The following is a 24500-nucleotide window of genomic DNA, read 5'->3' on the forward strand; positions in this document are numbered from 1 at the left end:
TGCTGCCTCGGAACCAGGGACCTGGCTTCGACTCGACCCTCGCTTGACTATGCAAACACCACAGAGGCATTCTCCGTGTCTGCATGCGTTTCCTCCAGGTGCTCTGGTTACCTCCCACGGTTCAAATATGTCCAAGTTAAGTGAATTGGACATGGCAAGTGTTTGGAGGCAGACTGTTTCCAAAGATTGGTGCAGCCTTAATGGGCCGAATGGCCTTTATCTGCACTGTAGAGATTCTGATTACTTGTGCGATGCTATCAACGAGTGAAGCCAAATTTTCAGTCTCCAGCAGCAACTGAGTCTGAGGACCTGCTTGCTAACTTACTGGCTCAAGTCTGACATATCATTAATATTGTTCCAAGTGGGTCAAAGTTCAAATTCACAAGAGTCCAGCTTTCCTCTCGAAGGATGTACCTCATTCAGAAAACTGAATGATATCAGTAATATCTCCGTGATGCAAGGCAAGCTATTCTTGAGTTTAGGATAAGTGTTTGAGTTAGTCATACCCTATAATTTCAATCCATGCTTTAATCAGCTTGTGGAGCATAAATATTCCATTTTTTTTGGTGTGAATAGAAAATATAGTTTGACAAGTTCTATTTCAAAATACCTGATACATAATATAAATTAATAAATGTAACTTTTGAAATAGTAATTCGAATTAAGCAGTATCCGTTTGCTTCTTCACATAGGGAGCAGATGCCATGGTATTGGAAAGTGTTATGTTTGCTATCTTGGCAGAGCGATCACTTGGTCCGAAGCTATATGGAATCTTTCCTCAGGGTCGTTTGGAACAGTTCATTGCAGTAAGTCTCATTATCTCTGGTATTGTGAATCATTGACTTAGGTTCCATAGCATTGAGTTTCCACTGGACTACTGCTTGTGGAAAATGAAGGACGTGGGAAAAAATTATTTTGACAACGTGCCATTCCTTTTGTGCTCTTAATGCTAAAAATATTGGCTCTGTCTTGGTTAAGATCAGTTCCAAAAGAGCAACCTTAATTGAACACTTCTATTTTGTAAATAGTTACTACATTTGAATTTTACTCTGATAATAACATCAATCTGCACAAAAGACAAAATCCCCTCCCATTCTCAAAGTATCAAGTCTTTGTCTCAAGCCACTGAGCAGTACAATCAAGAAATATAAAATATATATCCCAAAATATATTGTGTCAAGCACTATTTCACAGCTTTGTGAAGCTAAAAAATATTTGTAATTAGGCAACTATTTTCTATATCTAGAGTCATAGGGTCTGTTTCTGTGCTGTACATCTAAGAGGGGAAAGATATAAAAGAGACCTAAGGGGCAACTTTTTCATGCAGAGTGTGCTACGTGTATGGAATGAGCTGCCAGGGGATATGGTAGAGGCTAGTAAAATTGCAACATTTAAGAGGCATTTGGATGGGTATATGAATAGGAGGGGTTTGGAGGGATATGGACCAGATGCTGGCAGGTGGAACTAGATTGGGATGGGATATCTGATCAGCATGGACGGGTTGGACCAAAGGGTCTGTTTCCATGCTGTACATCTGAGTCCTGCTAGTTCAGGACTCCCCCACTCAGCGTAAAAGATGTTGCATATTTATCCTTTCCATGCCCATTATGATTTTATGAACCTCTAAGGTCACCCCTCAGCCTCCAACGCTCCAGGGAAAACAGTCCCAGCCTGTTCAGCCTCTCCCTATAGCTCAAATCCTCCGACCATGGCAACATCCTTGTAAATCTTTTCTGAACCTTTTCAAGTTCCACAATATCCTTCTGATAAGAAGGAGACCAGAATTGTATGCAATATTCCAAAAATGGCCTAACCAATGTCCTGTACAGCTGCAACATGACCTCCCAACTCTTGTACTCAATGCTCTGACCAATAAAAGAAAGCATACCAAACACCACCTTCATTATCCTATCTACCTGTGCCTCTACTTTCAAGGAACAATGAATCTGTACTCGAAGGTCTTTGTTCAGCAACACTCCCTAGGAACTTACCAGTAAGTGTATAAGATTTGCTTTCCCAAAATGCAGCACCTCGCATTTATCTGAATTAAACTCCATCTGCCACTTCTCAACCCACTGGCCCATCTGATCAAGATTCTGTTGTAATCTGAGGTAACTTTCTTCACTGTCCACTACACCCCAAATTTTGGTGTCATCTGCAAACTTACTAACTGTACCTCTTATGGTCACATCCAAATCATTTATATAAATGATGAAAACTAGTGGGCCTAACACCGATCCTTATGGCACTCCACTGGTCACAGACCTTTAGTCTGAAAAACAGCCCTCCTCCACCACCACCCTCTGTCTTCGACCTTTGGGCTAGTTCTCCCTGTATTCCATGAGATCTAACCTTACAAACCAATCTCCCATAGGGAACCTTTCTGAACACCATACTGAAGTCCATATAAATCATGTCTACTGCTCTGCCATCATCGATCCTCTTGGTTATTCTTCACAAAAACTCAATCAAGTTTGTGAGACATGATTTCCCACTCTCAAAGCCATGTTGACTATCCCTAATCAGTCCTTGCCTTTCCAAATACATGTACATCCTGTCCCTCAGGATTCCGTCCAACAACCTGCCCACCACCAACATCAGGCTCATTGGTCTGTTGTTCCCTGGCTTGTCTTTACCACCTTTCGTCAACAGTGGCACCACATTAGTCAACCGCCAGTCCTCCGGAACCTCACCGGTAACTATCGATGATACAACTATCTCAGCAAGCGGCCCAGCAATTATTTCCCTCGCTTCCCACAGTTCTCTGGTATACCTGATCAAATCTGGAGATTTATCCACTTTTATGCATTTCAAGAGATCTGTAATATGGATATTTCAAGATGTCACCATCTATTTCCCTACAATCTATATCTTCCATATCCTTTTGCACAGTAAACACTGTTGCGAAATACTCGTTGAGTATCCCCCCATCTGTGGTCCACACAAAGTTCATCTGGCTGATCTTTGAGAGGCCCTATTCTCTCGCTAGTTACCCTTCTGTCCTTAATGTATTTATAAAAAACACTCTATTCTCCTTAACTCTATTTGCCAAAGCTATTTCGTGTCTCCTTTTTGCCCTCCTGATTTCCCTCATAAGTATAGTCCTACTGCCTTGATAATCTTCGAAGGATTCACTTGATCTATCCTGTCTATAACCTGACATATGCTTCCTCCTTTTCCTTAACCAAACTCTCAATTTCTTTAGTCATCCAGCATTCTCTATACATACCAGCCCTTCCTTTCACCCTGACAGGAATATACTTTCTCTGGATTCTTGTTATCTAATTTCTGAAGAATTCCCATTTTTCAGCCATCCCTTTACCTGCGAACATCTGCCTCCAACCAGCTTTTGAAAGTTCTTGCCTTATACCATCAAAATTGGCCTTTCTCCAATTTAGAACTACAACTTTTAGATCTGGTCTATCCTTTTCCATCACTATTTTAAAACTAATACAATTATGGTCGCTGGTCCCAAAGTGCTCCCCCACTGACACCTCAGTCACCTGCCTTGCCTTATTTCCCAAGAGTAGATCAAGTTTTGCACCTTCTCTAGTAGGTACATCCACATACTGAATCAGAAAACTGTCTTGTACACACTTAACAAAATCCTCTCCATCTCAACCCTTAACACTATGGCAGTCCCAGTCTGTTTGGAAAATTAAAGTTGCCTACCATAACCACCCTATAATTCTTACAGAAACTGAGATCTTAGAAACTTGTTTCTCAATTTCCCTCCGACTATAAGGGGTCTATAATGTATTATAGACCCCTGAATAGTCTTATTGATGATCATCCTTTTCTTATTTCTCAGTTCCACCCAAATAACTTCCTTGGGTGTATTTCTGGGAACATCCTCCCTCAATACACTGTAATGCTATCCCTTAGCAAAAATGCCATTCCCCCCCTCTCTTGCCCCCCTTTCTATCCTTCCTGTAGCATTTGTATCCTGGAACATTAAGCTGCCAGTCCTGTCTATCCCTGAGCCACATTTCTGTAATTGCTATGATATCCCAGTCCCATGTTCTTAACCATGTCGAGTTCATCTGTCTTACCTGTTAGGCCTCTTGCATTGAAATAAATGCTGTTTAATTTATCATTCCTGCCTTGTTCTCTGCTTTGTCCCTGCCTGCCCTGACTGTTTGACTCACTCCTTTTCTCAACTGTACCAGTCTCTGATCTTTCCTCACTATCTCCCTGGGTCCCAACTCTCACCCCCATCACCTTACGAGTTTAAATCCTCCCAAGCAGCTCTAGCAAATTTCCCCACCAGTATATCAGTCCCCTTGCAATTTAGGTGCAATCTGTCCTCCTACAGGTCACTTCTACTCCAAAGGAGGTTCCAATGATCCTAAAATGTGAATCCTTCTCCCATATGCCAGCTCCTCAGCCATGCATTCATCTGTTGTCCTCCTGTTCCTACCCTCCCTTGCTTGTACCACTGGGACTACTCTCAAGGGCCTCCTTTTAAAACTCCCGCCTAACTCTCCAATCTCTCTTCAGAATCTCAATGATTTCCCATGTTGTTGATTCCAATGTGTACAATGACCTCCTGCTGGGCCCTCTTATCCCTTGAGAACATTCTGCACCCTGAGATATCCTTGTTCCTGGCACCTGGGAAGCAACATACCTTTTTGATTTTTCGCTGCTGGCCACAAATATCTCTGCCTCGGACGAGAGAATCCCTTAACACAATTGATCTCTTGGAATCCAACGTACTCTTCATTGCATTAGAGCCAGTCTCGATAACAGAAACTTGGTTGTTCATGCTACATTTTCCTGAGTATCTAGCACATTTTCCAAAACAGCATACTTGTTTGAAATGGGTATAGCCACAGAAGACTCCTACACTAGCTGCCTACCTCTTACCTTTCCTGGAGTTAACCCATCTGTGACCGAATCTGCGACTTTACTCCCTTCATATAACTACCATCCATCACACTCCCTTGCTCTTGTAAATTCCTCATTGCCTGTAACTGTCACTCCAACCGTTCCATTCAATCTGATAGGATTCGCAGCCAACAGCACTTATTGCAAATATGGGCAGCATGGTGGCTCAGTGGTTAGCACTGCTGCCTTACCGCACCAGGGACACTGGTTCAGTTCCTGCCTCTGGTGTCTGTGGGGAGTTTGCACAGTCTCCCCTTGTCTGCGTGGGTTTCCTCCAGGTGCTCTGGTATCCTCCCGTAATCCAACGATGTGCAGGTCAGGTGAATTGGCCATGCTAAGTTGCCCATAGTGTTAGGTGCATTAGTTGGGGGTAAATATAAGGTAGGGGAATGGATCCAGGTGGGTTACTCTTCAGAGGATTGGTATTGACTTGGGCTGAAGGGCCTGTTTCCATTCTGTAGGGAATCTAATCATATAATCCTCAGTAACACAAACTCTCCCTAAACTCCCACATTCGACAAGACGAGCATATCACTCTATTAAGGGCCATTTTTTGCTACTTCCAATCTGCAGACTCAGAAAACAGCACTGTCTTATTCCTCTACAAAACACTGCTGCAGGCTAACTTGATAATTATGGCTTGTATTTTTAAGTTTACTCAAGAGATTTATCGCATTAAAACATATAATCAAGAGGGAACCCAGTCTATTCAAAGAAGCAGCCTGTTACAGCTAGAAAATTTTCCCGTCCTCCCTCTTAGATTACCTACTGAGTGAACTTTCAATTTCCAGTAGGTTTTCCTCATGCCTAACACTAGAATGTGCAGATTTCTCAGTGTAATGCAAATACTCCCAAATAACATTTTGTAGAAAATTATTTTCAGGTACATAACCATATGAATATTTTAGAGTCCAATATCTTGTATATTTGTATATCCATCATTACTAGTTTGGTACACACCAACAAATTGATTTCAGACAATATCTAGAGATTCATCAGACAGCATATAAAGATGAACCTGTGTCAGAGGTATTAGATGTTTAAATGAGTCTGAAGAAACAGTAAAGACACTACTCTTTTCTCCAGTTTTGAGATTGCTTTCCAGCACTTTATCTACAAGGTCCATGGTAGGTGATCAAATACAGTTAACAAAAGCAATGGCTAATGTTATGAAAAGCATTTTTCATTTAAATGTATGGAAAAGTGTCAATTTCAAAATATGAAATGCATAGACTGGCTTAATGTGTATGTATAGATATCTTGCATATTAGTGTAAAATAAGTTAGCATTTAACACATTGCATGCATATGACTTATTACATCAATATTACAATCTATTACTTTAGAGCCGGAAATTGGAGACCAAAGAATTGGCTATTCCAAGTATTTCAACAGAAATAGCAAAAAAGATGGCCACATTTCACAGAATGACTATGCCATTTAACAAAGAACCAACATGGTTATTTCGTACTATGGAGAAGTGAGTACTTAACTGGCTTAATTTAGCTGGGACATAACCTATATATAAATGTGTGTTACATAGATTTGTTTTAGGTTTGCTGTTGTTTACAGTCCAGAAAAAAATTACATTTTGAGAGAAGTTTTGGATTGGTTTTGTGGATTGTATGTGTGTAAATTTCATCTTGTGAAGGTAGAAAGCTTCTGAACATAATTATCGTGTCCACCACTTGCATTTCTCACATTCGTCAGCAGCAATTAACAATAGCTGGTTTCATGCCACATTACAAAAACACTTGTTTTTCACTATTCATGAAGCACTTCACACCATTACACTGTGATTACTTAATTTTATGTACTTTTTAATGGTTTCAATCATTGTAGATTGAAAGGACTATATTAACATTGAAGACTCTGACAAATTTCCATGTTAATTAAAACACTATCCTGATATTTCAGTGAAGGAATAATTAAATAATTCAAAAGGAAATATGTATTTCCCAACAACATTCAATAAATACCACACCATCTGTATTTGTCATTAAGTCAAAATATCAGTGAGAGATCAATTCAAGTTGCAGGAGGAGATATCACATGCTCAAACATTTTACCTGAAGGAAAAGTTTGTTTTTATTTGTTTTGCTGAATTATATAATTTGGACAGTTAACTACTTTTGTAGGTTTCCTCCTTTGTGAGCTCAAATTGCATTTTACCATCCAGTATTTTAAAAAGTTAGCAAATTCGTATCTACAATAACTTGTTGGCACTCTATTGCCATTAAAATTTCTGGAAATGTTGTACAGAAACAGAATCCCAAATTTTGTAAGAATACCTTCAAGGTATGGCTTAGATGTTAACTTTTTTACAGTACTTGCATCAAGATGTTTTTTCCCTTAGTTTCCTCTCCAAAACAGTGGCTCCATGCAAGACATTAGCTTTGTGCTCCCTTCCTTCTGTAATTGGCTGTTATGTATGTTAAACCACAAAAAATAAGTTTGCTACAAATTTGCCAGGTGAAACCATCAAAGTTAAAACTAATGTAATCCTGTCTGACTCTCAAATCCAGCCATATTTCTTAAACTCTCGTCTCGAGAGGCAATCATTGCAGTCATGTATTCACATCATTGTAAAAATACCAGCTGATTTAGTCAAGCTCTTTCTAAGGCAGAAAATCTGCTGTCCTCAGGTGGTCAGCTGGACTTCAGACCCACAGCAATGTGTTTGACTCTTAACTATCAACTCTGTTTGGGCTGGGCAATGAATTAGCAATGCCTACACCCCATGAATGAATAAAAACAAATTAATTTCTAAATCCCCTCCATTCCCCCACCACTACCCGCAACTGGAAATTCTCAAACCAGTTGAAAAGCCTCTTTCTGCTGCCTTCCTGAAATTTAAATAACCTTGGAACAGAGAGTTGATTTGCTCCTTTAATAAACAGTGACAATTTTTGGATGCATTTATTGTAGAAGACTGTAACATTGGAGATGAATGCAAGGTGTCAAGAATTTCTGTGATCTGTGTAGTAAGACATGATGAGTCCTGCTATGTTTACATTGCTAATAGATTCTTCACATAGTGAGCAGGGATCTTTGTAAATCTATTCATCTGTGCTGTCCGTAGCAGCCAGAGGAATTCTTATCTGAACACAATCCACTTCAAGAAGAACATCCAGAATATTCGTGCAGCCCTTGATGACCAAATTAAATGTTCAAAAGTTTCACTATATTGATGCATATTTTAAGAATTGTGAATTTATATTTTAGAATTTTATACTATAAAGCTAAAGTTTAAATGCACTTCAAGGAAAACATTGGTACGCTTCTGTACAGTTAACTTCTGGTTCAATAGTTTGTCTATCATTAATGTTAGGTACTTGCAGCAAGTGATGCGAATCAGCTTTACAAGAGAGTCTCATGTTAGAGTATTTCACCAACTTCTCAGTTACAACCTTCCACAGGAAATGGAGAAGCTAAGGTAGGACTCAAAGTTAACGATAGTTGTATTTCCTAAACAGTTAACAAATGAAACCTTGATAAATTCATGAAGGTAAATCTGCCTGTTACAAACGCAAATTCATTAGGCCTGTTTGTACAAATCTAACAGTTCTGACCACATTGTGTCTGAAGTCTCTTATTCACAGATCTTGTCTACTGTAATCTGGAATGCATCTTTGCTTGCCAATTTTTAGTTTAAAAATGGAATCTGAGCCATGCATTGTAGAATCCTTGTGTCCACTGGCTATCATATTCTTGCATATGTTGCTATGTGTATTCCCCTAAATGTATAGAAGACAAACTGAAAAGTTTTTTTTAGTAAAGCACAACCTGACTGTATACTGATAAGTATACTGACTACTTATGTGTTTACATTCTTGGATTTGTTTTCACACACAAGACTTGCAGCTTTTTCCAGCTTAAGCTGCTACAATTCAGTCAACATCTTTGGATTTTAAAAAAAACCTAGAAATTCTGTAATGCTATTTACTGTCTGCTGGTGTGCCAGCTAGCAAACATTTTATTATCTTCAAAGGAAGATCTCTTCAATGTTTAAATTGCACAAATGCTGCTTAGTGTAACTTGTTTTAGTAGCACGGTTTGTACCTCTTTCACTACCATGCTTTCAAATGAAATGTTAATATCTCTTTCACTGCCCAAAACAAAATTTAGTTCCTTAAAAATAGAATAGTAATTACTCGGTGTGATGTCTGTTGTCTTTGGGAATCCAGCATTTGTAGAACTTTACCATACCACTTAATGCCACCTTTTCATTCTGCTTAGGTCTTTGCTTCAAGCAACTCCTTCACCGATTGTTTTCTGTCATAATGACTGTCAGGAGGGTAAGCTAATTCAATATTTTGTAAAAATAATTTCTTAATTTACTTTTAACTTTGGGAATATTTTCTGGGCCCAATTAGGCCCACACTTCAATTCCATACTGCAAATTCATATCTCAATATAGTGAACGATAGCTGGTCTGAAATGGCAGATTGAGTCAGGGCAAATTAGATCAATACAATACAGCACTGTCATTATCCAATATTAACTGAAATTTGTTTCTTATTTCAGGTAATCTCCTGCTGTTGGAAAACACTGAAAACTCTGACCAGAAACTGATGCTCATTGACTTTGAATATAGCAGCTACAACTTCAGGTATTGTAATACTGCCTGACATAAAGTTGGAATTAATGAAAGGTAGTAGTGTGATTCAAGACCTGTATTGGAGTTTTCCTGTGTAGCTGTCAGGATTTGCAGCAGGGGTGCTTGTGGTGATGTTGATGAGACCCAATGGAGGGAAACTACAACTGAACCTGAATTTGGTGCAGCACCAAACCAGAGATGAGCCTGAATGCAACCTAGACATGATCATACTTGTTTTATTCTGTAGACACCAATTCTAAAGGCCATGCCTGGGTGGTCCTGAAAAGTTTGAGTTGAATGATCACCTGATTATTTTCCACAAAGGCAAAGATTGCTGTAGCACATTGTAAGAGGGTTGGATTAAAAGGATAAGGAAGTCATGATACAATTCTACAGGACATTTGAGACCACACCTGGATTGTGTTATATACTGGTTGCCTGACTTAAGGCTATATTTACATTCAATAAAGCCCAACAGAGGTAATTTGCCTTCCAACAACCACAACAACCAATGTGCTCCAAATTATTTCAAACAGTTGAGAGATTTGTTCCAATTACTACTGACTTCCGTTTTGCTAGGTCTGTTTGATACAATGTTGTGCTAAATATTGTCTTGATGTCAAAGACAGCCACTTCAATCATCTCTGGAAATCAGCTATTTCATTCATGTTGGGACTAATGCTTTAGTAAGGTCAGGAGCTGAGTGGCACTTCTGGAGCACAAAAGGAAGATCAGTGAGCAAGTTATACCTGTGTATATGCTGCATGATAGTAGCAGCTAGAGGACACCTTTCACCATCTTGCATATGATTGGGAGAGGTCTAATGGAACACACATTGGTTAGATTGTGCTGATTTTTGTGCACAGGACATATCCGGACAATTTTGCACATAGTCAGGTAACGCTAGTGTTGTATCCATACTTAAAACCTCTTTGCTAGAGGCATGGCTAGCATTACTCTAAGCATGGCTAGTTCTGTGGAAGCATTGGAAGCGCTATCATCAGACATATAACATTTTATAGTGTTTAATGCCAGGGTTGATGCTGAGAGTCTGCTTTCTTTAGAACTAAATTTCAGTTTCAGAAGAAGGGTAACTTAGAACAGATGAGAAGAAATTTCTTCGCAATTGGTATTATCATCCCAGAAGGTTGTAGGTGCTTAGTTAAATATCTTCAAGATGAAGATCAAAAGATTGTTGGACACAGGAAATCTAGTGACATAAGAATAGGCAGGAAAGTAGAGTTGAAATAGATGATGAGCCATGATATTAAATGGCAGAGCAAGTGGAAGGAACCATGTAGGTTACTCATTTCTTATGTTGAATAACTGTCAAGATTGTCCTGTAGAGTGAACACACCAATGGCCTTGGTTTTATCCTGTAGACATTATCTGATTCTGTTTTGTAACTTAAAACAGCTCCACACATCATTTTTTTTTTTGTCAATTGCCAATTTTTTTTCAGAGGGTTTGATTTTGGAAATCACTTCTGTGAATGGATGTATGACTACAACTGTGATGAGTATCCATTTTTTAAAGCTGATATCAAGAATTACCCCACCAAAATGCAACAGGTATGTTATTTGAACTAGAATTTCAAGTGAGTTATTTTTAACCCTGTTGGAAGTACACAAATCATTGAAATTTAAAGTATAGTTAGTTGTTCTTCTACATGTAAGCCTAAAATTTTCAGTGATGGTAACTCATTCATTTGGTAAAATAGTATTTGTCTGATCACCACCCCTCCCCTTGTTTCTAGATTGTTGCATTTAAAGTTTAATAAAAAGCTATCTTCAAATGCAGTTTTAAAGTAATGAATTAAGTTGCATTTTCTGGAGTTCGTCGGAAGCCTTTTCTTAATGCATTGATGACTGTAAAATGCAAGTCTGATCAAATGGGCTGTGTTCGCTCATGTAGTGAGCAGGATGAAGATACTAATTAATAAATCAATGAAAATAGACACTGAAATATGTTGGTAGGGTGGCCAGGTGGTGGTTGTATATAAGTGGCCATAGTCCCCGGTTAAAGTGACAAAGTACAGCTACCAATAAGCAATTTGGTTTCAAAGATCATCACAATTTGCAAGCCCAGACGATATGGCAAGGGACCACCAACAGATTTTTGTAGGCTGCTCATGCAGAGAGTCATCTCTTGTGATCTTTGTCACATCCTTGCATGCTATAAACAAAGTGCTGGGACTGATATTTAAAAAATAGTAATGAGGTCAACATTATCAAGCCCAATTGCTGTGTACACATTCTCAAAGGCCTGGCATTGCACATGAGATTCTCACCCTTGATATCCAGGAGGCAACATGCTATCTTAAACTCTAATCTATATCCACAGTGGCACCTGTCTGCTCCCCTGAATCCCTTACTACCGTTATCTTTCCACACTACTTCCGACTTCCTGAGCAGCTTGACCGGCCACCGTATCAAAGCCTTGGTTCTGGCTGACCTTCACACAAAATGGTCATTCTTGCTTTCCAAGGTGAACAAGTGATTTGCAAACAAGACGTACTTGGGGAATTACCTCAAACCTGTCGTGGTCCCTGTCTTCTGACCGAAGGTCAGCCGTTCCTTTTCCACCTACATTCAAGTTGTAGAGTGTCCACATCCTGAAATGTGCTGTCCACAAACTTCCATCTCGTCAATGCACTGTCGTGCTCCCAGCTACTGCTCAAGTTTCAAAACCTACACATTGAGTTTCTCCGGCCAGAGGCACCTCCTGAATACATGATCTTCTGTACTGTCAGGAGCATATAGAATTTCCCACATTGTGTAGGATTTACAGATCACGGCCCGAGCTTCCCAGGCATACCTTAAGCAAATAAAATATGAATCTTTTTCTTATTCTAAAGTATAAGTTGACGTTGAGCCTCTTTGGTCAAATGAAGAAAATGTTTTCAAATATGAATGTATAAAAATTTTCATTTCTGCACTAAGTCTTTTATCAGTTGCGAGAAATACCCACCAGTATGACATGCAGTTATTTAGATCACCCTGGCAAGTTGGGAAACAGCCTGTAAAATGCAGAATGCTAAGTGAAAACAGCAGTTAAGTACTTAGTATCAGTTTAAATGCTTTATCCAGCAACAGAATGGGGTTCTCCATTCAATGTCGGACATCCCCGGTGAAACCTGGAACTGGGCAGTATCACCTGATGTTGGGATCCTGATCCAATGAAGTCATTTTTATGGAATTTAATTCACAAACTCACCCAGTTGTACAGAGAAGCTCCATCCATTATATCTGAAATCCTTTGAAAATATTAATTACCATGTGTTTTGGTTTTAATTTGCCGGTTAAACCAGCAAATAAACAAAAAAATGAGTAGAATTTTTATTTTGATATCCTTTGCAGAATAAATCTGTCAGACTGTTTTCTCACCCAAAAAAACCTTTTGTTTTGTGACAGCTCCATTTCATCAGAGTTTACAATGCTGAGAATCAGGATGAATTTGACTTAAATGATGATCAGATAGCAAAAATGGAAGACCAAATGCTAGAAGAAATAAACAGGTAAATATTCTAGTTGAAATACTTTATCTCTTAATTTTTATTTAATTCTTTGTAGTCAAGGTGCAGCCTGCTCATCATGAACTTGTAAAATTAAAACCAAATTTCAAACTGAAAAATATATCCCAATGAATCTCTTGACAAATAATCAGATACAATAATACTTCTGTTAAAGTAGACTTCGACTCAGTACGGAAACAGACCCTGTGATTCAACTTGGCCATGCCAACCAGATATCCTAAATAAATCTAGCATTTGGCCCATATCCCCCTCAATCCTTCCAATTCATAAACCCATCCAGGTGCCTTTTTAGATGTTGAAATTGTACCAGCCTCCACCACTTCCTCTGGCAGCTCATTCCATACACATACCACCCTCTGCTTAGAAAAAGTTGCCCCTTGGGTACCTTTTTTTAATCTTTCCCCCCTCACCCTAAACCTAATGTCCTCTAAGATTGGGCTCAGAGGGAAAATACCTTGTCTATTTACCCTATCTATTTTATTTTATACCTTTTATGATTTTATAAACCTCAATAAGGTCACTTGGCTTCTGATCCTGGGAAAACAATCCCAGCCTATTCAGCGCCTCGCTATAGATCAAGCCATCCAACTCTGGCAACATCCTTGTAAATCTTTTCTTAAACCCCCTCAAGTTTCACAACATCCTTCCTGTAGTAGGGAGACCAGAATAGATTGCAGTATTCAAAAAGTGGCTTAACCAGTGTCCTGTACAGCCACAATGAGCTTCCAACTCCAATACTCAATGCACTGACCAATAAAGGAAAGTATACCAAATGCTGCCTTCACTATCCTATCTACCTACAACTCTACTTTCACTAAGAACCTGCACTCCATGGTCTCTTGTTCAGTACTTGCTATCCATTTATTGAACACTTTCAAGCTGTGGAACCATAAGGGACAGAGGGATTATCCTTCGGCTCTCAGCGATTAGACAAGATCTGCCGTGCCAACAGCCTGACTGAGGTCTCAGCATGATGGCTTGGTAGCCAGTTCAATCATGTGCCTAATCCCATGTTCATGCCACAGAGGTCCACACTGTCTACTCCTTTCCTCTCCAACTGCACAACTCCATCTCTCAATTAGCATTCACCCCGGTTTGTCGAGAATAACTGTATGCGGCAGCTATTTTTAATATTTTGGATTAAGGAGAATGTTAGGCTTGACTGGCAGCACTGAAGACTTTCTCTGGCCACTTGTTGACCCAACTGTGTGTTTGCAAATACAGATGTAATGACATGTTTTGACATTGACACAGTTGAATTCTTTCAGCCTTTCCTTCCATGTCCTTTCTCACGTTTCAATAGTTGATTTTGTACTTCAAAACTATTTTCCTGGACTCATCCCATAACCCTTGATCTGTCTACTGATCTGTCTTGAATGTTGAGCCTCTAGGATAGAGAATTAAATGGTTCATTTCCTTCTGAATGAAGAAATTCGTTGTTACCTTAGTCCTAAATGGCCTGCACCTCATTCTGAAACAGTCCTGGTTGCAGACACAATCCCCAGCTAGGGGAAACAACCTGCCTGCATGTACCTTGTTGAGCCTTGTCAGAATTTTGTAGCTCCCCCCTCACTCTATACTATAGGGTTAGAACATTTAGAGAATATAGACCTGTTCTAGTTATTCTTTCATCATAGGATAGTTCTACCTTCCCAGCTACCAGTTTGGGGTCACTATCATTCCTCACCAAGAATTTGCCTCAGCTCTGTTTTTCCAGCCAACAAATGGGGAATTTGGGTGTGTTGTCCCACCATAGCTGCCTCAGCATTTAATGTTCCAAGCAGTTGTTTAATTTTGTTGCCTAAAATATAGTTGCAAATCTTAAAATATAGATGAAATATATTTGTGTAGCCTTCTGAAATGAGTACTGCCACATATGGATAGTTTAGTTTTAGGGGGCTGCACTTGTAATTTGATATTGTAATTGTTACCAGCCATCTGAGAACTGCAAGTGCAATTAATAACATTTTGAATAAGATCAATGTACAGATGGCTTGGTGAGTGCTAATAATACACTGCTAGAAATATGATCTGAAAATTTGCCTAAGTAGCTCAAGTCTTCAAGCACTCCTTAATCAGATACCTTATGGCTAGATACAGTGAAGCTCCTTCATCAACAACACATGCTAAGTCAGTTTCAGAAAAGAAGACTGAAATTCTCCAATGTGAATATTTATATTCCCCACTTATTCTGTGTTCGGTTTTAAAATTCATCTGCAATTGTGTGCTGCGTTATGGTCAACTTTGATGTACCAGTCAATTAGGAGGTGTTTTCCAGTTGCTTTAGAGCATTGCAATTAATAACTTTGTATTTATTCAGTACCTTTCATATAATTAGATATCTCTCCATGCTTCACAAGAGCATTATAAAACAAAGGGCAAAACAACCATCCCAAGGAGATGAGGTACAATAACCAAAAGATTTGACAAAGTGGTATTCTGTGTTTAGAAGAGCATTAGATAGAGAGGCATTGGGCTGTAATGGAGGGAATTCCAGAGCTTGGGGTGCAGGCGGCTGAAGACTCCATGGTGAGGCCAGACTTAGTGTGCAGATATCTCTAGGATTACTGGGTAGGAGGAAATAAGAGACAAGACCATGGAGGGATTTGAAAATGAGTTTTAAAATCTTGTTGCTTGACCTGGAGCCAGTGTATGTCAATTACAATGGATAAGGGAATGGGAACTGCAGTGAATTAAAACACTGGCAATCAGAGTTTTGGTTGATCTCAAGCTTAGAGGATGGAATATGGGAGACTATCCAATGATTTAGTTGACTCCAGAGGTAACAGGCACAGATGAGGGTTTGTGGCAGATAAGTTGAGACAGACAGTTGAGTGATCTTGAAAGTATTGTTGGTGTGAACAGGAGGTTGGAAGCTTGCTTTGAGATTAAATGTGACACCAGGGTTGTGAATGAACTAGCTTATTCTGGTAATTTAGCAGGGAGTAAGATGGAGTCAGTACAGGGAATGGAGCTTAGAATAGAAGAAACAAAGACTAGGATTTTTAGTTCAGGGTTCATTGGTCCACACCTTGTACTGGCCTTCAGCCCCATTTATTGCTTCAATCCTAACCCAAAACAATTTTCAATGTAAGGTGGTTTGAGACAGATCAGCAGGCAGCCAATTCAAGCCCAAGAATTGTAAACTGTTGGCAGCCCATATTGGCCTGAACTACATCTGATTCAGGAGGATCATATGAAGGATCCCTACGGAGGTATTACAGCATCAGGCCATACCTGCTACTGGTCAGCTCATGGATGAATTGCCCCTCCAGGATCTTGGCCAAACAACTGTGGCATTTTAAAAAGTAAAGATCAATCTAGCTTCATTTGCTCATGCTCTGCAGCTTGGACTTCAGCAATTGGGGTTGCTTATCGCTTAAAGTGAAAGACCTTCCTATTGGTTTGGGTATGTTCCTGCTATCCCTGAACAGTGACTCCTTTACCTTTAATTGACTGGTTGAAACTTTATTGCTGGAACAGCACAGCAGGTCAGGCAGCATCCAGGGAACAGGAGATTCGACGTTTCGGGCACAGGCCCTTCTTCAGGGCCTGTGCCCGAAACGTCGAATCTCCTGTTCCCTGGATGCTGCCTGACCTGCTGTGCTGTTCCAGCAATAAAGTTTCAACTTTGATCTCCAGCATCTGCAGACCTCACTTTCTCCTTTAATTGACTGGTGCATTGAAGATTACTTTAGGTTAGATCACTTAGTGTGGAAACAGGCCCTTAGGCCCAACAAGTCCACACCGACCCTCTGAAAAGCAACCCACCCAGACCCATTCCCCTACACCTAACACTACGGGCAATTTAGCATGGCCAATTCACCTAACCCCCACATCTTTTGGACTGTGGGAGGAAACCGGAGCACCCGGAGGAAACCCACGCAGACACTGGGAGAATGTGCAAACTCCACACAGTCGCCCAAGGTGGGAATTGAACCCACGTCTCTGGCACTGAGGCAGCAGTGCTACCCACTGTGCCACCGTGCTGCCTGGAGAACCTAAAGTATGCCATAAAGGTTGGAGCCAAGAACAAGCTCACTTCTAGTTCCCAATTCTATCTGAAAATCTGTCCCAAAGTTGATTTGCATCCCTTTAGATTCAGCTGAATACGAACCCTACTTTGGGTGCTGCATGGGCAGTGATGAACTCTTATATGGTAATCTCTTTCTGTCATCCTGTTTTCGTTCAGAAGGGGGTCAGTTAGCTCAATTGTTGATGGCTGGTTTGTGATGCAGAATGACACTAATAGTGCTAGTTCACTTCCCATCCTGACTGAGGTTACCATGAAGATCCTGCCTTCTGAACTTTGCCCCTCACTCAAGATGTGGTGATCCCCAGTTATGCCCCTCTAATCAGAGAGAAACCTATGATTCTCTGGGATTATGACAACTTTATCTTTCTGTACCAAACAGCGTGAAAGGTTTAGCTATTTTCTCCCGAGTAAAAAGTTCTTCAAATTTTGTTGCTTACCAATTGTCTTAAAATAGAAAACATCTCCAGTGCTGTAATTGAACCACATGGTCAAAAGGTATAAAAAGGTATCACTAGGCACTCATAAAGCCATTGCTGCATTTTAGAAGCTCCTGACATAGTTAGAATTGAAAGTGATTTTAGTAACTGGTAAGTGATCTTTTAATTACTTAAAGCATTACAAATAACATTTTAATTATACTACATTTGACCATTTTAGTCACATGTTTAGCAAATAAGCAGTTTCTGGAAACTTTGTGGTGTGTTGTTCTTTGAAAATAAGTATACATCTGCTTTTAAAGTAAATTTGTGGAGAAGGCTTCAGCTACATTTCCTTAATTGTACAAATGAGGGTAATATGTATATAGTGCAATATATTATTAACTCTGTGGCAAGTGAAATAACATGTCATAATCTTTTCCAATCCTATACATTGCTACACTGCCATGCTCTCTCAACCTATTCCATTGTGATATATTAATTCAGTTGTGTGCATGTATTCATGTTATTTGTATTTAACATTTACAGATATGCACTTGCTTCACACTTCTTTTGGGGTCTGTGGTCCATTATTCAGGCTCGGATTTCAGCAATTGAATTTGGATATCTGGTGAGTGAGAATATAATGGCTAAATCTTTAAAAAGAAAGCACCTGGCTTTCATTTACTTTTATGTGGTTATTCAAAATGGTAGTGGTATCGTTCTTGGAATGAAGCATTTTTCTCAAAAGAATATAAATAAACATTTTGTTTGTAAATTCTTTTAAATTGTAAATTTTCTGCAGGATTATGCTTTGGCAAGATTTGAAACCTACTTTGAACAGAAGAAGCAGCTAGATGTTTGATTAGTCAGCAAATGGGAGGAGCCAGTGAAGTAGAGACAAAGGCACGAGAAAAATCAAATGTCAGTCAACTATGGAAAACCACTGCAGTATTCAGCAGAGAGATGAACTGTGTGGATTTGTTTCACGTGGTAGAAGTTTAGAAAATGGATCTGTAGACCTAAAAACCAAGAAATTGATGGTCTGTAAAAACTAGACTGTTTACTGTTTCAGAACTTTGTTATGGATAAAACTTTGAAAAATGTACTGTAACATTAATCTGGACAAAACTGCTAATTAATTCTCTGGAATAGTTTTAGTAGATATTTAGTGAACAATTAAGTGTATATATCAAAGTATTTCTCCAGCTGGAAGATGTTACTTGTACTTGTCCTTTTAAAATGCCTTTTTCATTAGTTGGTGAAACAACCTTTACATAAGTAACTGAAATTAGAGAAGAGTTGATTTAAACTCTGAAGTACTTGCCTAGAAGTCTATATTAAAAGGCAGATTAACATTGCTTTATATATAATGTGAAAATCTGTAATGCTACTGATGCCAAGTTTTAAAGTTACAATTCAGTATAATTCTGATTTATTAATAATGACACTAGTGAAACAATATTGGAATGAAGCTGTTTAGCTACCTGAGCCAGATAGTAGTAGACCCAAGGCCCTTTTGATGATGGACCAGTTGGCATTGCTGACTAATGGGACTTAAAGGGATAGAACTGTCACTGGGAAGACTGGAATCTTCCCAGTTATTTTCAGATAACCTTAGAATAAATTGTTCTAGGGCTAAGCAACTAGAATTGTTTCTCAACAACTAGTATTGGTAACTGCACATTGTTAACAAATCCAGGAATATTGCTACCCACACTCTGATAATCTTTCTTAGCTGATACCAACCTGTGCCTATATTTGTTTTGTTTTTATATGGAGTTGCCATTCGAAGGAGAAATATCACTCCACATTTGGCATCGACAGGTCTGATGTGCATTTCTCAGATTGATATGAAGACTTAAATATGGTTTCTGACATGTCAGATATTTAACTGCTGTCATAAACTGAATATTTTATAAAATTGCATTGGTTTATGATATTTTGTTTATTGTATGTCATTACATGGTTAAGCCTTCACTTTTGACAAAATACAAATGCATTAGTGTTATTCTTGTACTGAATAACAAATGTAGAATAAGCAAGGTAATATGCTTTAGTTGGTAATGAGTTGGAGTTTGGAACCTGCAATATTTGTATGCAGCTGTCTGAAATGAATTAGCTAAGTAATTAACTAAATTGACAGTTGTCCAAGGTGAAATTCAGTTTCTGTAACCTCCCACAATGCATAATGGAAGATTTGTTGTTTTCTTTATATATCCTGCTTAATGTTCCTTTCCATTTAAGCCTAGGTAAGTTGAGCAGGATATATATAATGGACAGCCAATTTTCTACTGCATGTTCTGTTTTCTTTCCGAAGCTGAATTTTGGGTTGAATAGTTAGTTTCCTAACCTTTTTCTGAGGTGACCTATTCAAAGTTTAAGTTGCAATTTTTAGTTTCCAGGAAATCTGCATTGTGAATTACATTAAGAGTATGCTGTGCATGAGGTAGAAAAGTGACCAATATTTATTCGCCATTTTGTATTGCATATTCTGTAACGCAATTAATATGTACACATGTAGGCAAATAATGTAACACCTGAGCCATTTCCTTTGTCTTGTTGAACATGTATATTGTGTAAATAATGATTGAGTTTTAATGTTAAGACCAAAGCCACAAGTGTTTGGAACAAGGTACTTTGCAAATTTAGTTTCTGATACATCTGCATTGACACTATGTATTTTCACAATATTAAGGCTGCCGCTAACATACAAGTTAATCTGTACATATGTTTGTATATTTTTTTTGCAGTAGGTGATGCACAGTAAATTGCTAGGTTTTAATTCATCATAGCAGTTACCATGTCTGATCCCAGTAAGAAAGTTAAAAGCCAGTGTCTGTTAAAGTTAAAATTCCTATTGGAAAAACTATGTATAAAGTACTGTATGAAGAGCTGTTTCCAAGTCAGGAAAAAAAAAACTAGTAACGTGCATGGAAACGTACTAAAATTTTACATTTGGGTCGCACTGTTCCTGACGATGACCAACATTGTTTTGTACAGTACTGTACTGGGAGGTGCATGGCTACCTTTAATGGTGATCTTTCTGTAAGACAGTAATTGCACTTGTGGAATTGCAGTATAAGCAATCAGAATTAATCTTGTGTCGAGAATTAATTTCGTTACTGTAACAAATGTGATGAATGCTTTTAAATATTAATGCAGTGATGTGGTGCATTGTTTATGTTGCTGCCAAATCATTTGTATTTTTGTAAAATGTCACTGTATGCACAGTTTATGTACTGACACAATTTTTATTAAAACATTTTCCCTAGTGGCATGAAGAAATACTAGTTGAAGATTAGTTCTAAGGGGCTAAAGGGAGTCATCAATTCCCATCAAATTAATGGAAAGTTTTTTTTATGATTTTCATGCTGTGTGATTACAGTGAGTTTATTTTCATTGTGCAGTGAATACAAACTCCTTGACCTTTCCTGCTGTTTAGAACTTATGATTCCAATAACTCAATATAAGGCATCATATTTCCAACATCTGTTTCAGCAGTTCAGGCCTTGTTTGCTGGGGCCCTTCTGAAATAGGAAATATGAACAATGCTCATAAAATAACTCTAATATTATTCCTTCCTGAGACCAGGGCAATTTTTAAAATGAAGGGTTTTTTTAAAACCAACTTTGACCAGTTATGTCCTTCAAGACCATTTTGCTCCTTGTAATTTTTTTTTGCCATCAGGTGGGTTATTATCTTGGGAAATGAAGTCTAAAGAATTTTGCATTTTGGGAATTTGTCTTTTGGGTTAATTTGAATATTTTGTCAAGACTAGACAACTAGTTAAGAAATGAGCATCCAAAATCAAGGTGAACAGACAATTGAGCAGCAGTTTTGGGTGGGTTCCCCCCACAGAGTCCTTGGTCAAAGCACACAGAAAATACTTTAATGCTTTAGCCCCGGGGGGGGGGGGGGGGGGAGAGAGAAAGGGGAGGGAAGGGAAGAGGAGGGAGGGAGAGAGAAGTGAGCTTACAAGTTTGTCGAAGGTGCTTAAGGCAGCTAGGAAATTCCGTCCCAATTTGGTCAGGCTTGTTTATTGGGAATTCTTTGTTAGTCTTTGTCACCATAATGACTGCCAGAAACACAACAGATGTTCTGACTTCAGTTTTATCTGTCTCTTGGAAACAATGAGATGTATGTGCAGACAGTCATGTCTTTTGTGATGATTGATGTTGGACTGAGAAAATATGGGGGCAAGTTTAAGGGGCCAAGGATATGTGGACAAGGCTGCAGATATTGGGAATACAAAATGAGCTGAATGGGGGTTTGACCTGGATGATTTTAGAGGGGAGCTCCCTATGTAGCTATTGGGAAGCTATCCAAACAGGTAATTATCATAGGAAATGTAGAATTCCAAAAATTAGTTAGTGAAGAAATTATCTTAAAAATCTTCTCCCTTATTTTGAGATTGTTCCCTGGTCCTTGGCACCCAAAGATGATTGCTGAATTTACCCTATCTCAACAAAAGATGTTTCCTCTAAATCTCACTTTACTCATGTACTTCAGCATTTAAAACTTTATGGATGAGCTCTGCACCTTGCCTGGGTGCACAAGTAAGTGTACAGCATGCAGTGTTTGTGATTTTGAAGTCCATAAACAAAGGGTTAACTAGTGAAAGGCTTAGGCTCGGAACCAAATCATCCGCTGACATTTCCGCCACTTCCAAAAAGATCCCACCACCAGGGATATATTGCCCTCCCCACCCCTTTTCTGCCTTCCGCAAGGACCGTCCCCTCCATGACTACCTGGTCAGGTCCACGCCCCCCTACAACCCACCCTTCCATCCTGGCACCTTCCCCTGTCACTGCAGGAACTGTAAAACCTGCGCCCACACCACCTCCTTCACCTCTATCCAAGGCCCTAAAGGAGCCTTCTACATCCATCAAAGTTTTACCTGCACATCCACTAATATAATTTATTGTATCCGTTCCACCCGATGCGGTCTCCTCTACATTGGGGAGACTGGGCACCTCCTAGCAGAGCGCTTTAGGGAACATCTCTGGGACACCCGCACCAATCAACCACACTGTCCTGTGGCCCAATATTTCAACTCCCCCCTCCCACTCTGCCAAGGACATGGAGATCCTGGGCCTCCTTCACTGCCGCTCCCTCACCACCAGACGCTTGGAGGAAGAACGCCTCATCTTCTGCCTCGGAACACTTCAACCCCAGGACATCAATGTGGACTTCAACAGTTTCCTCATTTCCCCTTCCCCCACCTCACCCTAGTTCCAAACTTCCAGCTCTGCACTGTATCCATGACTTGTCCTATCTGCCTATCTCCTTTTCCACCTATCCACTCCACCCTCTCCTCCCTGACCTATCACCTTCATCCCCTCCCCTCCCCCACTCATCTATTGTACTCTATGCTATTTTCTCCCCACCCTCCTCTAGCTTATCTCTCCACACTTCAGGCTCTCTGCCTTTATTCCTGATGAAGGGCTTTTGCCTGAAACATCGATTTTGCTGCTCCTTGGATGCTGCCTGAACTGCTGTGCTCTTCTAGCACTACTAATCCAGAATCAGTGCAGTTCAGGCTCTTTGGATTCACAGGTCAGCCCAACATTGAGGGCCAATCTAAAGCCCATCTAACCTACACTATTCCATTATCTAATGACCATTTTAAATGCCCTTAAAGTTGACAAGTTTGACTTTTCACGCAGTGTTCCACACCCCCACTATTTAGTAAAGGGCCTACCTCTGACATCTGTCCTATATCTATCACCCCTCAATTTAAAGCTTCTGACCCTTTTGTGATAGCCTTCACTGTTACAGTCACTGCCCTCCATGCCTCAGTTTCACCTCTTTCTTTCCAAGCCCCCTTTTCCGCTGCCATGTGCAGCCTCTTTATTGCCTCCATACCAGCTCTTGGGCAGCAGGCAGCATATCCCAGACCCAAAAACAGCAATCCTTAAGGCCCAGACCTGGAAAATCTCACATTCTGAATTTAAATAGGCCCAACTCCTGGTGCCAGTCCAATCCTGGCCAAGCGTGACCCCAGCTACTCCTCTAATCACATTAGTTCTTTTCCAAACTTGCTGCTCATTATTGAACCTATCAGCTGTAGGAGTGGGTGAGGAGGATTCGGTTATTGGAGGAGCCTGAGAGAGATCAGTGGGTCATCTGCTCCCAGATTCAATCTCTCTCAGCTTTTGTGGACAGCCTTGCTCTGGTTACAGAAGGAGCAGTGTCACTTGGGTCCAGCTCACATCCTGGCCCTGGAGGGCCTGGGCACTAGTGATTAGCAATGAGGACATCGCCCCCAACAGAGCCCTGCATCTGCCTTGGTCATCAGGACAGGAGATCATTGCAGTATTCTTTCTGAGGCAGGTCAATGGCTGAAAAGTGGGGAAACAGTTGAAGAGAGTCAGTCCTCCAACTTCTCTGCCCGGTGATGAGCTGCCTGCAAGACAGAAGCTGGAGAATGGTCATTTAGCAAGGAATTAAGCAAGTGCCTGTGTCTAATAGATGAATTGATTGTCTGAATCCATTATAAAGGATGAACAGGAGCATCACAGGGTACCATCCTTAACCCTGGGATAGATAATTGGGTTTAAAACCCATCTGCAACAGAGGTGTGTCATAACCCCCTATCCAAACCAACTGATTAAAAATATCCTGAGTGGTTACTAAACTGTATCTACAAAGCAAGGTGCCTTATTCAGGTCTGGCAGCACAGTGATGTGTCCAAACATCAGGCCTAGAAGGTCACCTCACCAGGTGGGTGCCACAACACAATAAACCAGGTTTATTCAAACAAAAATCAGAGTCTTGGTCTTTTATCTAACCGCCTGGCAAGGATGAGATTAAAAATATTTGGCTCTATGTCAGTGAGGTCTGGAGCTAGCAAAATGAGGCTTTGCTCTATCCAGTGTGATGTTGCAGTGAGTGAGAGCAGTCTGTTGGGTCCAGCATACACTCAGTGACTTAACACATCTGATTCTTCACAATGGTGGCCACTCTTTGCACAGAGATGGTCATAAGCACTGATGCTGGATTTAGACTCTTTTAATCTCTCTTT

General features: G+C 39.8%; 1 protein-coding gene across 1 annotated transcript in view; it reads left to right on the top strand.

The window, feature by feature from the left end:
* chka (choline kinase alpha) overlaps positions 1–20761 on the top strand; it is a 62966-nt gene extending 42205 nt beyond the window's left edge. Inside the window, exons 4-12 of the mRNA XM_043705924.2 lie at positions 693–806; positions 6233–6366; positions 8218–8322; positions 9126–9184; positions 9414–9498; positions 10949–11057; positions 12900–13003; positions 18023–18104; positions 18279–20761. Of these exons, the coding sequence (XP_043561859.1) occupies positions 693–806; positions 6233–6366; positions 8218–8322; positions 9126–9184; positions 9414–9498; positions 10949–11057; positions 12900–13003; positions 18023–18104; positions 18279–18338 (852 nt within the window). The 3' untranslated portion in view covers positions 18339–20761. The remainder of the gene's footprint in view (positions 1–692; positions 807–6232; positions 6367–8217; positions 8323–9125; positions 9185–9413; positions 9499–10948; positions 11058–12899; positions 13004–18022; positions 18105–18278) is intronic.
* The last annotated feature ends 3739 nt before the right edge of the window (positions 20762–24500 follow it).

The sequence above is a fragment of the Chiloscyllium plagiosum genome, unplaced genomic scaffold (genome assembly GCF_037043375.1).
Source record: "Chiloscyllium plagiosum isolate Xiang-an unplaced genomic scaffold, Cpla_swu_hap1 HiC_scaffold_18, whole genome shotgun sequence".
In the NCBI taxonomy this organism is placed as follows: domain Eukaryota; kingdom Metazoa; phylum Chordata; class Chondrichthyes; order Orectolobiformes; family Hemiscylliidae; genus Chiloscyllium; species Chiloscyllium plagiosum.